Source organism: Colias eurytheme, chromosome 24 (genome assembly GCF_061535395.1).
Source record: "Colias eurytheme isolate Ceu_HAF_F1 chromosome 24, ilColEury1 Martin Lab GWU primary, whole genome shotgun sequence".
NCBI classification, from domain to species: domain Eukaryota; kingdom Metazoa; phylum Arthropoda; class Insecta; order Lepidoptera; family Pieridae; genus Colias; species Colias eurytheme.
Genome location: NC_143003.1, coordinates 475,082 through 490,166, shown reverse-complemented (window position 1 = coordinate 490,166; position 15,085 = coordinate 475,082). Strand labels below are relative to the sequence as shown.

General features: G+C 32.8%; 1 protein-coding gene across 4 annotated transcripts in view; it reads left to right on the top strand.

Moving 5' to 3' along the window:
- sv (paired box protein shaven) overlaps nt 1-15,085 on the top strand; it is an 81,967-nt gene that overhangs the window by 60,623 nt on the left and 6,259 nt on the right. For all 4 annotated transcript variants that reach the window (XM_090115986.1, XM_090115984.1, XM_090115987.1 and 1 more), the window contains exons 5-9: nt 1,442-1,639; nt 8,202-8,307; nt 8,614-8,782; nt 10,354-10,439; nt 13,065-13,203. In XM_090115986.1, the coding sequence (XP_089972112.1) occupies nt 1,442-1,639; nt 8,202-8,307; nt 8,614-8,782; nt 10,354-10,439; nt 13,065-13,203 (698 nt within the window). The remainder of the gene's footprint in view (nt 1-1,441; nt 1,640-8,201; nt 8,308-8,613; nt 8,783-10,353; nt 10,440-13,064; nt 13,204-15,085) is intronic.

Genomic DNA, 15,085 nt, shown 5'->3' with positions numbered 1-15,085 from the left:
TATAATAAAAAAGAATTTTCGAAATCGGTTCAGCATTTTGTGATTCATTTTTATATTATAGATTAATTTCTATACAAACCAAAAAATAACTGAAGAATAAGAATTTAAATTTTACTTTCAAGCAGGAAGCTTTATATAATAGTCCTTAGTCCCAAGCTTCATATTATATTATCTATACTAGCGGTCAGCCCCGGCTTCGCCCGTCGTACCTACATGTTTTAACTATCCTATCTCTCAAGTTGGATCGAACTGCACATGGTGTGCGAATTTTATTAAGTATAACGGTTAAGTGGTTTAGGAGTCCATTAACATTGTGACACGAGATTTATATAGATATATTAAGATATACATAGCAATTCATCATCATCATCATCAGCCCATATTTGTCCACTGCAAATAAGAGTTTATGCTATCATCACAACTCAACGAAAACACACCCGTTTCTAACACTCATACTAAAATAAATTAAACAAACAACAGCGCGAAAAATCACACCATACTGTACCATCACGGGACAATCAATAGATTCCCAAATCAGCTATAAACAAGGTCCCCATACCGGGGGTCGGCCCACGCCCCTCTCTGGGGACATGGCATTATAGCAAAATTTAATTTCAACTGCTCAATAAAATAATGGACATTATGACAATTCGATTATAGCAACACTGTAAAGTGCATTTGGTATTTTTGTATTGTACTATGGTAGGATTATAAATTGTAATATCAATCGATTTATGTATGAAATAATCAATTTCAAAACGAATTAAAGCTAAGGAATTGAATACGTGGAATATGAAGAAATTAAAATGCAAGAGACATTAAAAAAAAGTAACCTGTGCCTTAATTAACATTTTTTTTGTCTAAAGTCAGGATAATATTATACCTATCTAATTTTATTTTATACCTGTAAGAAAGGTATGGAATTGTGGAAAATAATTATCTTAATTTTTTTTTGTACAGGACCAATAATTAATAGATATATTTTATTCACTTTAAATCTTATTCCAAATTGCTTAGCATTTGTTAAAATGTTTGAAGTGAAACTTTGTTAGGAAATTTTATAATTAAGGCGTATACACGCCAAGTTTAATATTTTAATGGCTCTTCATAATTTTAAAATTTGATACACGCTAGAGAGAAAGGTAAATTTAAACAAGTAACATTATCATTTATTAATAAATAAATGTGATACTAAGATATGTATTTACTTAGATTTCGAATTTTCCACGATTTTTTTATGATTATTTTCTTTATCTATAACATAAATATTTATTTGAAAGATTAAAACTTATTTTAATCAGCAATCAACAAAATAATTTAATATCACCTTCTTTTGCAGTCAAATAAAAACTTGATTATCCCCTTAAGCATAATCTTTATGAAATGCCAAATGTATGGTTTCTTACCCCTTTTGTTTTTTAAATAGCAGCAATTTGTCCAGGTACTACGAAACGGGTAGCTTCAAAGCCGGCGTGATAGGGGGCTCGAAGCCGAAGGTAGCGACCCCGCCCGTGGTGGACGCTATCGCCGCATACAAGAGGGAAAACCCGACGATGTTCGCCTGGGAGATCCGAGACAGACTGCTGAGCGAGGGGATCTGTAGCCAGGATAATGTGCCGTCTGTGTCCAGTATTAATAGGTATGTTTGGTATTACAAGTAGATTTTGAGTTTGATTGTAATAAAATAAAAATTAATTTAGCTGTGTGGTAGAGATATGAAAACTTATAGTACCTACCAAAATATATAAATTTTTTTTTTTTAAGTTATTCTGCTGTAGGTTTGTCCCAATAAATAATTGCAATGTTATTATAAAATTCGACAAAATTTATTAATTAGTATGGAAAAATACTAGATAGGTATATCTGAAAGAAATTTGCTTTGTACCTAACAATTAAAAAGTATTAATAAAACATGGATCATATTTTATATCAATTACTATTCGATGCATTGATATTATGTATTTTCAATAAAATATATTTAAAACTAAGCCAGTACAAATGAATCAATGTAGCGGTCCCAAGGCCCCACGGTTAATGCCCATCAAGTTTTATTGTGCCTTAATGGACTGCTCTCGATTTGGGGTGAAATTGAGATGTAACAATATACTTACTGTAAGCTCATTGCTTTATTTTTACTTACTTTTGTTGTTTTTTATTTATTTGTTAGTAATTTTTAACCGCCAGCGAATAATGAAATCGTTTACAGTATTATAAAAACTAAATTATTTCGTAGCCATATTTGCACACCTTGCTTCTCTTGATATAGTTTCTTTTGACTACGTATCATGAAACATCAATTTCTATTAAAAATTGTTTATTTATTTTACTAATATTTTTATAAATAAATCCCATATTTATAAATTAATCTTCTTCAAAGAAAATGTACAAATCATGTAGGTATTTATTATTTAAATATTCTTCAGAATAACGTCTATAAGTCATCTAATAATATGGAAACTTAAATAGCTCTCTTTAAAAATACATATATCAATACATCACTGAAATAAGCTTAGTATATCAGTAGCTTTAATCAACCTAAAATCAATACAAATTCATTATCGATAACAACACTTATTAAAACTCTACGCAATTACAATGAGATAAGATACGTTTGTGTTATCAGCTACCGTTTATTAATTTTGTTATCAGTAGATTACGCTAATATTCCTTGTTAAAAACTGGATTAGATAAAAATATATGAAATTAGTGATTGGAAAGGAAAATCTGGATAAATATATTGTGGCACCGACCAATTTTTTTTAAATAAACTGTAATCTTCAGTTACCTATAGTTATAATTTTAAGTTAATAGAAGGATCGTTAGTAGTGTAGCTACACTACTAACGACTTAAAAAATTCGTAGTGACCTCTTTTATATGGAATTTATAAAATTGCATGCTTTTATATGACTTATATCAGTATAGTAGTTCTTCGTTTTACTTATAAATAATATGCATACCTAGATATTATAGGAAAAAGTTCAAATAATAAGTTCTCGGTCATAAATTCGCAACATCATCAACGGGTTTAGCAAATTCATAAGTGCCCATAAAAATCGGAATGAATCATCGATCATCGGCTATCAATGTTACCATAACCCTAACGTTTTCCCGAAAACGGGGGAATTCAGTTTATATGTTTATTATTTGAATGGCAATAATTCAATGGATGCTGCTGAGGACGTCCGGTGCGAGGAGCACGTGTCCCTGTTTCCGGTACGCCATCTTTGTCCCCCCTCCCTACTTCCGGTAGGCAACCCCTTGATGGCTACGAAAAATACGTATAATATCTGTGGAATGAAGTTCTAGTAAGTTTGTGGATTCCTTTCAGTGGCTAAAATATAAATTAATTACTTTCACTAGATTTTTGTCGTTTCTCCACTCGCGTGTAGTTTGCGTTATCCATACGTAGGTACCTACTTTAAATACTTAGATAAATATAATTTTCTCTTAAGTGTTACTAGGTACGTATTCGTTAATATCTCAAATCTCTGTGCTTTATATTTATCAAAAAACACAGCGTGATCCTACTAAAAGCTTCTCGAACACAATTGAAAAATCAATGAAAATTCACCAAAACAAAAGCACATAAGTTTCTATACTTTTTCGTAGCCCCAACCAACTCTTTTGCTACGATTCATGGTACAATACAAAATGTATGCTATCCCCTTACAAAAGAACTCAAAATGCAATACAATGTTCTTGGGCACTATAAATGTAATGGGTTGCAAACATTTGGTAATGTGTGAGAACTGAGAAGATAGAAGCAAATAATTTAACAAATACTTTTCTAACGTTTACTGAATACACGTTTTCGCAATGTAGTAAATTTGGAAAAAGTAGGTAGGTATATTACTTTTTAACTCATATTATAGTAGGTGAAGTGTTTATATTGGGTTTGAATTGTTTTAATTCATAAAATTTTAAATGGATCAACTTTAATTTTAAATTTGCTTGATATAAATTATAAATAAACTTTATGTTTTTCTTGCGATTGTTTTTATTGGATTGAAGCCATCTATATTTAATACAATGTATTTTATTTAATAAATCCCTTTTAATTCCTCAATATAGTAACTTAGCCCATATTACGCGTATGATGATGAAACAAAACACCACACCCAGCATCAAGTAATAAAAACTTTAAATTTCAAATTATACGATCATTACTTTAAAAATTGCATAGCAGAGTCAATTTTAAAGCAATTCACTGGAGGGGTCCTTGCACCCCACGACACGCGCCCGACACGCGCAGCTAATGTCGTGTCGTGTCGTCTCCTGCGGTCTATTCAACGATAAATACGATTCTGTTTAAGTGACGATATGGAGGGATTATAGGATTTCTGTAGGATGTTAATTGTTTGGACTGAATGGTCAATGAAAACATCTATGTATGGGAAACAAGAATGATGTGAATAAAGTTTCGAAATAAAATTCTTTTAAAGTGAAAAAACATCACATTCTATATCGACATAATATCGACATCTCTTAACGTATAAGACTATTCTATTGTTATTATTACGTTATAAACTTACTAGATTAGAAGGAAAACCCGCATAGTTCCCGTTCCCGTGGGATTTCCGGGATAAAACCTATCCTATGTGTTAATCCAAGCTACCCTCTATATGTGTGCTAAATTTCATTGTAATCGGTTCAGTAGTTTTTACGTGAAAGAGTAACAAACATCCATACATCCATACATCTATACATCCTTACAAACTTTCGCCTTTGTAATAGTATTAAGATAGCAAAGTGGTAATATGAGTTGAAGGCATACGAAAATAATTATTTCATGCTATACGTTAAAACAAAAAATCGCTAAATTAATTACTGGAATAATGAGTTTTACCCAAAAATAGATAAAATAACATAATTCATAATATGTATTAACATTCATTTCACACTATCATTAGAGTTATCTTAACTTTAATTGGAAATATTTTAGCACACACCACATCCTTAAGTTTTATATAAAGCGTATAAATAATTTCAAATAACCGATATGAATATAGCAATAACCATTATATTAAAAAATCAAATGCCCTCTGCAATAAAATTTAAAAAAAAAGCGCAAACTTGCAAAAAGACATTTTTAATCGAGGGCACGCCACTGCCTGGTAATTGAAGCAATAATTCTAGCAACCCCAATTTGACATTTGAGTTTTTTACGCGCCAAACTGAATAATTCCGATGGACAATTTAGGTTCCCTTTGTGAGTGTCTGTCCTGTCAACGTGGATGTTTTTGTCATAAATTTTACGATATTTCACGTTAATTGGTTATGAAATGATAATATACTTAGTTATTTTTTACAATAATGTTTCATAATAAGTTTTGTTGATACAACGTACAAAATATATTAGTTTTAGAAGTCGACTCGAAAATAACTCTTGAAGGGAGTAATTTTTCATGTGAAAATAAGGTACAGGGGAAATAAAAGTTAGCAAAACTGCGGGTGGTAGATAGTACATAAAATATAATAACCCGTATATAAACATCGAAATATGAGAAATATTTATGTCTGTTAAATAATATTTGTTTAGTTATAAAATGATTTTATGTTATACGCGATATTTTCGTACTAAAAGTAGTTAAATGATAATACCTTATCGTCAATAAATTAACCATTTCAACAAAGAATATTCTTCCGGCAGAGAAAGGAGTATTATAATATAAAAAATATGAAACGGCACGTCCGTCCGGAAGCGTGTAGTGCGCGCTTTTTGCGAAATTGCCATCGTTAAAATTTGCATTTAAAAGCTAGGGAAATGTTAACTAGGTTAATATTTTTGTTATTCATTGTAGTTGTTGTAAATATATGTATTGTTTAGCACAATAAAGACGAAAATGTAGAATAAAGTAACTTCAAGTAGGTATAGATATTATATTATATCTAAAGGTTTCTCCAACATTACGACTATAGGTAAACCAGAATCTGATGGCAAATTGGGAAATCAAAATTTTGAGTGTGCAACCCTAGGGAAAATGGACTGAACGATCTTGATACTGCTTATTTTTTATTTTGTCCTCAACATCATTAGTCACATTACATAAGTGAACAATACTGTACTTAATAATTAGATATCCACTTAATATTATGTAGGTACATACTTACATGTATAATATACATATTACTTTTATCTATAATGTAATTCATACTATTATTTACACATACCTATATTTGTATATCCATTATCATTATGCCATGTAAAAATATGGATGTAATGATAATGTAGATCAAAACTAGATTGCTAATAATTTTTTATAAAATAAAATAAAAATAAAATAAAACTATGTTTATTTTCGTAAGTATTAAAGATACACACATTATAAAGTTGACTTGGACAGCTTGGACTTGACGAATAGCCGTATTGGAAACTCCTGTAATAAGTTTTCATAAAATTATATTGTAAGTAATCAACAAACAATATTATAGTTACCTACTTATAATATTTTTTATTTTAAGTATCAAAACGGGTAAGTCCAACTTATCAATAAAATATACAAAATTGAAAATTGTGATGTGTTTGACCCTTCTTCATCGAATGTTTTTCTATACACATTATAAACAACACCTCTTACTTGTGATCGCAGCGGCTTTTTCGACATTTTCGAAGATTTTTAGACAAAATCCTAAAAATTATTCATCAAATGCAAAGAAGACAAATAATTTGACAACCAATTTGATAGTTGTCAAATAAAATTGCCATATGAAAATCTTTTATTTCGTAAATATAAATATGCCATCAGATTCTGGTAGACCTATAGTTCCTACGTTTTTCAAAGGATTATTTCTTTTAAAAGGCTTCTATACTTTTATTATTTTTAAGGTAAATAGCAATAGAAACTGTTTATCCAACAACGCAAATGATATTCCTCAAAATCATAATGTTACAAATCATAACATCATGCCATCCAAAATCATAATACGAATAATAATCCATGTAATTCATAATAAAAAAGCGCCATCAATCAAGTCCCCTCAGTGATGAGTACATTACAACCTGACCTTTATAAGTTTGCGAAACAATTTTTGCATATGTCAACCCGCGAGATACTGGCAATACTTCAACGGGAGCTATTATCCATCATGGCGGGAAATGAACTGTCAACGACGCGATGGCGGGAAAATGATAGCCAAATGAACGTAGTTTAATTTGCTCTGGGATTAGCGTTGTTTGTTTGGTGTGATGGGATATAAAATAAAATATTTTTAGGCATCTGGTGATGTGTATTTATGTATGTATTTCTTTTGTATGGTCTTGCAAGTATTTGAAATCGAATTTGTTCAATATTATTCTAGTATAATATAACTAATAGTACAAGTAAGTAAATTACTTTAATTATTTAATTAATTAGTATGAAAAGTGGCTTATAAGATTTTCCAAACATTCAGATAAATAACTTCGGGTTATAGTTTTTACTTAATAAGTAGTTACATAAGTTATTTTTGCAACGTAAATTCTTTATTTATTTAATTAAATTGTTTTCGAAACCTTTTTGCAACATGTTATTTTGTTATTGTTTTTCATACCTATTCAATGAAATGCATAAAATATATAAATGAAAATAATTAATGCACTTGATTATACCTACAATACTTAAATACTCTTTATTACCCCTATATTAAAATTTATAAGCCAATAAGAACATAAACGAAGTTAAGCACTCTCCATAATCTATTTATATATTCCAAATTATGAGAAAGTATATCAACAACAAGTACAATCCATTAACTAAATAAAAAAGCACCCTACGACCACGACACGTGCCACGACATCGCAATGCAATTTACATGCGACCGCTGCGATTTGTTACGCTTCCGACACGCATTCGACAAAAATGTCGTGTCGGCAAATTTATCACTTTTTGCGTTTTAATGATTTATTAGTGCAATTTCGGTTACAATATCGATTATAAGAATAATTGAAATGTCTTTCGTTTTTCCTTGGCTTGATTTTCTGTGGTAATCAATAACTACCTACCTTTTCATATATAGCATAAAAGTATAAATGTAGCTTTTTACACGATCAAAAATTCGTCTTTGCATGTAGTGTACTAATTCTTTTTACAACTACATCGAACATTTCTATGTGATTATTAAAACTCATAATTTTAGTAGCTAGGTCAAATGTTTATATGCATCTGCAGTTACAACAAACTTATCAACTATTGATTATTCTAATACAACAATATTATTGTAGGATTGTGCGCAACAAAGCAGCAGAGAAGGCGAAACACGCGCACAACCAGCAGCAACAACAACAACAGGAGCAGGAGATCAGCTCCGCGCAGGGGAGTGTTGTTTCTGTGAGTATTTTGTTATAAATTATTTATTTTATTAAGCCAGCAATTGTTAACATCAAAACATATATACAAAGAAACAAAATATTTGAGAGAAACATTATAGAAATATACCATGCCATACTGTCTGCATTTATATCTATTCATCATCATCAATAACAGCCCATGACCCATGTTTGTCCACTGCTGGACATAGGCCTCGGTCATGGCACGCCATTGAGCCCGGTCATCGCTCGTTGTCGCCAGTTTCGAAACACAGTAAATAATAGAAACATAATATAGATAATTAGACACAATTTTTCACGTCCCCAGGTAATAACGCATGCAGGCAATGCTGGGACCACCGCCGTGTTATCTCCAACCACGGAACAGCATGTCACGAATACTGGCAGCTACAGCATCAATGGGATCCTGGGGATTGAGCAGGTGGAAGGTCTGCATAACGGGAACGGGCTGAAGAGGAAACGGCATGAGGATCAGGGTAAGTGGAACATGAGGGAACCTCAGCCCCCGGAATCACAGACACAATAGAAAATCTATTGTGTCGTGGCCCGATCGGGCCGCTCGGTGGTCAACGGGTTAATTAAGAAGCATTGTGTAGGGTAGTTATAGAATCAATAAGATTCTGGGCATTGAGCAGGTGGAAGGTCTAGTGGTAGTGGAACAGATCACAGTATTATTGCAGAATAATATGTATTCGAAAAGATTAACATGATACAGTTTTCATTGAATTTTTTTAACTTTTTGTAGTTAATATAGCCTCCGATTCCTAAACTAGAAAAATCTGTGGGTATGTCAGGAGAATAAATTTGTAAGCTGTGTTATATGTGTGTATAAAACCATAGACAAATTAAATTATATTCGTCCATGATAAAACTGTGTTTTGTTTAACTTGCAATCTTCCAATATCAATTTCAATAATATGCACTTGCTACTCAATAACATAAAACAGTAATATAGGTATAGGGGCATGGGATAGAGTTATCCCATGCCCCATTGAGTAGGTACTAGAGACATAGTATCGAGTGAGCCTACATATGTACCACAGACTATATAAACTTGCGCGATGGGGATTAAAACATTGTGGACCCCGCAGCTACGCGTCTCCGAGTCGCGATAGTGATGGGACAGTGGCTATCGATAATAATATAAAATTGATGAGCATAGGAAACTAGTGGTGTAGGTGTTTCGAGCTTATAATCATAATACAAACTAAGTGTATTTTGAATGATGCATTAATGTAAAATCTCATTAAATAAGTAGACATTGATGCATTTCAAATAGCACGTCCGCGTCATAGAGAAGATGATGAAAAATGCATGCAGTAAAATAAGCTTTATTTCAAAGAATATTCCCATGTTGATGATGATAGATAGATAGATCTTTCGATTTACAGCCACTTTCATACCTGCTATTGCCCTAACCAAAACAATTTTTCCATGTAAAATTTCAAAATCATCGACAAAAATTATCGACACATACCCATCCCTACCGTCCCTTTCATAGTGGTGTGCGCTGAGCGGAACCAGCAAGATTTACTGTGCTATTAAAACCAGCACAAATTGTGGCCATATTATATTAACTTATAACTTCTCTTTAAATTCTAACCCCTTTTCCGGAGCGGATACGGGTGTCATAACCATAGCTTATCTGTTATACCCACCGACATTGTCTACCCTGTAATCGTATAAACGTAAACGTTATTTGAGATGTCGTGGGATTTCTTTAAGTATTTGATTTGATTTAGTTTGAAGTGGGCTGACTTGTCACATTATGGTATATCATTATTTGTATGCCTTCTTATTTTTTATAGTAATTAAAAGTGAAATTAAAACGTATTGTTAAAAATAAAATAAAAAACTAGGTACTATTGATTTATTGTAGTTAATGTTTCTTTATTTGTCAAACTTTCACTTGAGGACTTCGATGCGTGCGATTTTTATTTAACACAGACATAAATTCTGTAAATAGGCAAGCTTTTATCCAACTGCCACGCGAGTGAAACCGTGTGTTTTAGTATACAAGTAATTTAATGACTCTGTACTTTAACAGATGAGAACAGAGATTTCAACAGTCATTCAGAAGACGACGTGAAGAGACAAAGAAGTCACTACAACGGCGACCAGATATATTCTAACGTAAGTATTATTTTAACCTTGAAGCAATTTATTTAAAACATGTGGTCCGCCACGGCTTCGCCTGTGGTACATAATTTCGTTTTCTCTACGTAAGAACTATCCTCGTACTTCATGTAAATTTTCTGCTTACAGAAAGCTATTCAAAATAATTAAATAGGATTGTAAAATAAAAAAGTATCAATGAATTTGGCGTATGGTTAGGTTACAGAGTGCGAGTTGCTATAGTGGCAATAATAGACTACAAGCCCGCATAGGACAAAAATATGGGTCAAATGAACCACCAGGGGACATATCTAGAACGATAGCAGAGCAAAAAATAATAAGATTCATCACTATGCCGTCACTTGTAAGCTGTCCAACTGAGTGCAGATGAGAATTGAAAAGTACAGGTAGACTCGGTAAATTTTGGTCATATATTTTTGTACGGCATTCTTAACCATCGATAGATCCATTAAAAATAATAAGAAACCGCTCAGTGCCGTACAAAAATGGTGGTCCACCAAGTCGGAATTTTTATTTAATTTCCGAGAGTTACCGGGGGTAAATTTGGTCATTTGACCATGTACGGCATCTGTGTCATACTATTGCTATACTGCTTTTAATCCATTATTCCGCAACGCCGTACAAAAATCATGGGGACAAGGGAAAAAAATCGAGAGTTGCAATCCCCTCTCTTTCCCCACTCCAGGGGGTCATTTGACTAAGTACGGCTTCGGTTCCAAAACATTATCTAGCACTCAAAAGTACTATTAAAAGCAATGCCGTCAAAAAATAATTGTTCTTTTAAATGTATACCAATAATCATCTTAATTTCATCGAATTCTTAATATAAAGAGCTGTAAGGTCATTTGACCCTGTACGGGAACTTTTTTTTTAACATGATATTGTAAAATTCAATTGTTGTATAGTATTGCCGTTCAAAAGAAACCGTTCTAAAAAAAGTTATAGAGAAATGCAAAACCAGAAATTTTGTTAAAGTTTAAACATCGTAGATTAATGAAATATAATAGTTTTCTACACTTTATCCGTTGTTTTAAATAGTATTAACATAGATAAATTAGGAAAAAACGATGCCGTACATTTTTGTGCAGACCACATCTTTTAGGCTGATGAAAGCGACGAAAGCTACAATTTTAAGGGTGCTTTATGGCCATTTGATACAGTACGGCATTAACATATTTTTACCCAACTACGGCAAAGCAAAAGGAGGGTTATGGTTGTTTACAGGTCATGTATGTATGTTCATCTATTCCCTCGTAACTTCTAAACTACTTATCAGAATTCGACAAATGACATATCATTAGAAGCGTCTGAATTGTTCACTGGATAACCAGCGACTAGCTAGCTAAAGGCTATATGGGGTTTCACAAAATCTAATGTGGCGCCCTCTAGCGGACAAAACATACAGAGTAAAAAAATAAAGTTAAGATAAATATGCAGTGTTTGGTATCATGAAAGCGCTTTACTTGTACATTTTGAATATGTATATATTACTAGCATTTGCTTGTGACTTTACCTGTATTCATGGACTGATTGCATATAATTCACATCTTTTCGTTCATAGCTTTTTTATTAGTTCATCAATTTAACGGAGTCCATTCCACCTGACTGTCAATTTCCAAGGTTATAATTAACCACCTCGAGCTTCTTAATATTAATGTATATTTATATTTTATTATAAAAATATAAAGCAAACATTTCGTTATATGGATTTTTTTCTTTTTCAGATTTTTCCCCTTTGAACCAACGAAAATGTACGGCACATGAAAAAATATTATCTATGCATAAAATACTTTAAAAATAAATTTATTTCGTGTTGTGTCAAATGACCCCCTGGAGTGGGGAAAGAGAGGGGATTACAACTCTCGATTTTTTCCACTTGTCCCCATGATTTTTGTACGGCGTTGCGGAATAATGGATTAAAAGCAGTATAGCAATAGTATGACACAGATGCCGTACATGGTCAAATGACCAAATTTACCCCCGGTAACTCTCGGAAATTAAATAAAAATTCCGACTTGGTGGACCACCATTTTTGTACGGCACTGAGCGGTTTCTTATTATTTTTAATGGATCTATCGATGGTTAAGAATGCCGTACAAAAATATATGACCAAAATTTACCGAGTCTACCTGTACTTTTCAATTCTCATCTGCACTCAGTTGGACAGCTTACAAGTGACGGCATAGTGATGAATCTTATTATTTTTTGCTCTGCTATCGTTCTAGATATGTCCCCTGGTGGTTCATTTGACCCATATTTTTGTCCTATGCGGGCTTGTAGTCTATAATAGCTACAGTTGCGCAAGTACCTACATAGCTTCGTTTATGTACTCGTCATCATCCTAAAATACGCAAGCTCGAGCATACGAGTATGTCATAAATACGAGTATGTCAGTTGACATTACAGGAAAAGATCATATATAACATGCTCAAAACATGAAAAGAGCGTGTGTGCTGAGCGAAGTGAAACTTCTTTGGCAAGATTCAAAGATACTAGAATTGTCACTTTACTCAATGACGTGACGCAACGTGGCAAATATTACCATGACCTTGATTTTTTAAAGAAGTTTCACTTCAAAATAGCCAGAAATTCACACATAACTAAACCCAGGTTCCCTTCCAGCTGTGGTCGTCGTCGAAGTGGAGTCTAAAGGACGAGTACAAGCTGCTCTCAGAGCTCGGGGGCGGGACGGGCTACTACGGGGAACTGTTCGAGGCGCCGTACGAACATGCCGCTCATCCGCACTATGCGCCGCATTCTGGTGAGTTGTAGATAAAATATAATTACTCCTATAGCTTAGGAAAGTTCTAGTTTTTATCCAGGTACATGAAATTCTATAGGTTCAATCATATAGTTAAATGATCAGGGGTATACAAGCGCTGCAGTGGTGAGATGACATTGGGAAAAGTTCTGGAACAGGTTATGCAGAGACTTTAGGATCAGGAGCACAACAAGCAAGGAAGGAAACTTCGACAAAAATAAGGGTTAAAAATTATTAATTTTGATAGAATGGCAGATGATAGGTACCTACGACAAAGATTCAAATAAAATCATGATGAGTCCCTTGTTTATATTATTCAAAATGTTATAAAACTTTAATCATTTTATAAGTAGGCGAGGCTCGTGTCACGATCAAGCGTCGTTTTGCCAACCCGCCAATTTTTACAACTACCGTCATCAAACCATTATTAGTTACGCCCTGAAAATTACTATGTCGTTATGTTTGTTTCGTAATGCAAGCTGAGATATGCAAAGCTAGTTGAAAGATAGTGTTTTCAGAAATTGTATGTAATTATTTTTTTTAAGAAATCAACTCGACACTAGAAAAGCAATTAGAAAAACTATTTTGTTTCTTGGTATTCATATTCGTGTCATAATTATATTCCATAAAGTATGTTGATTTCTTTCAGTGGTTTAATTAGCACAGTTTGTGCCACTATAACTTTAACATATTTGGATGTTTTGTTAAGTTTTCATGTTTTCATCTGATCTCTACTATAACATTTTCAGCAACATTTGCCAGTTGCCACTGTCGTAAAAATTCCACTTCATAGCTTTCATATATCATAGCTTTGAAAGGAAACAAGCCTAATTCTAAGACAGTATAGCACTATATAACTGTAACTAGACTCTCTTCTTACGCTTGAATTGTTTACATCCAACTGTAGGTCGCTATTCGCCAAGCCATGTTTTATAGGTTTTATTATCCTTTAAAATACACTTTAGTTTTGAATATATACCTATGAACAAATAATATAGGACGAAAATACATGTATCTTTTGCATTATTCTGATAATTGAGATTTCACAGCAAATCTGGAAAAAAATTATATACTAAAACCTTTCTCTTGAATCACACTATCTATTAAAAAAACCGCATCAAAATCCGTTGCGTAGTTTTAAAGATTTAAGCATACAAAGGGACATAAGGAAATCGGGACAGAGAAAGCGACTTTGTTTTATACTATACTAGCGACCCGCCCCGGCTTCGCACGGGTGCAATGCTGATACTAAATACACTACAGAAAAACTGTGAACGTTGTATATAAAAAAATAGCGGCCCGGCCGGCCGGTACCGCCGCAAACGCTACGTCCCGCAATTTTTAAATCTGTAATATCTTCGAAAATATTCACTTAAATCATACGGTGTAAAGGGCCATATAGATCTATATTAAATGAACAATGTATTCAAGGTATTTAATTGGTTAAGGATTAATGCTGTATTGGTGAAAATCGCTTCGAAAATTAGCTATTATTTGTCGTAAAAAGTAAATGACAAAAAAATGTTATTGTGGGTTATCCATAAGAGATAGACATAATACCATCGCGGACTTTTCTGTAGACCTTTTCAATGTGTATAATACTTAGTACATTATTTTGATAAAACTCGTAGGGTTCAGCCTGCGTTTGCAATATAAGCGGAAACAATGTAATTTTTTACGACATCACATTAGAAACCTCAAAAATAACAGTACTTCTCCACTATTTAATGGATGTTATTATACATATAAACCTTCCTCTTGAATCACTCTGTCTATTAAAAAAAAATCAAAATCCGTTACGTAGTTTCAAAGATTTAAGCGTACAAAGGGACATAGGGACATAGGGACAGGAAAAGCGACTTTGTTTTATACTATGTAGTGA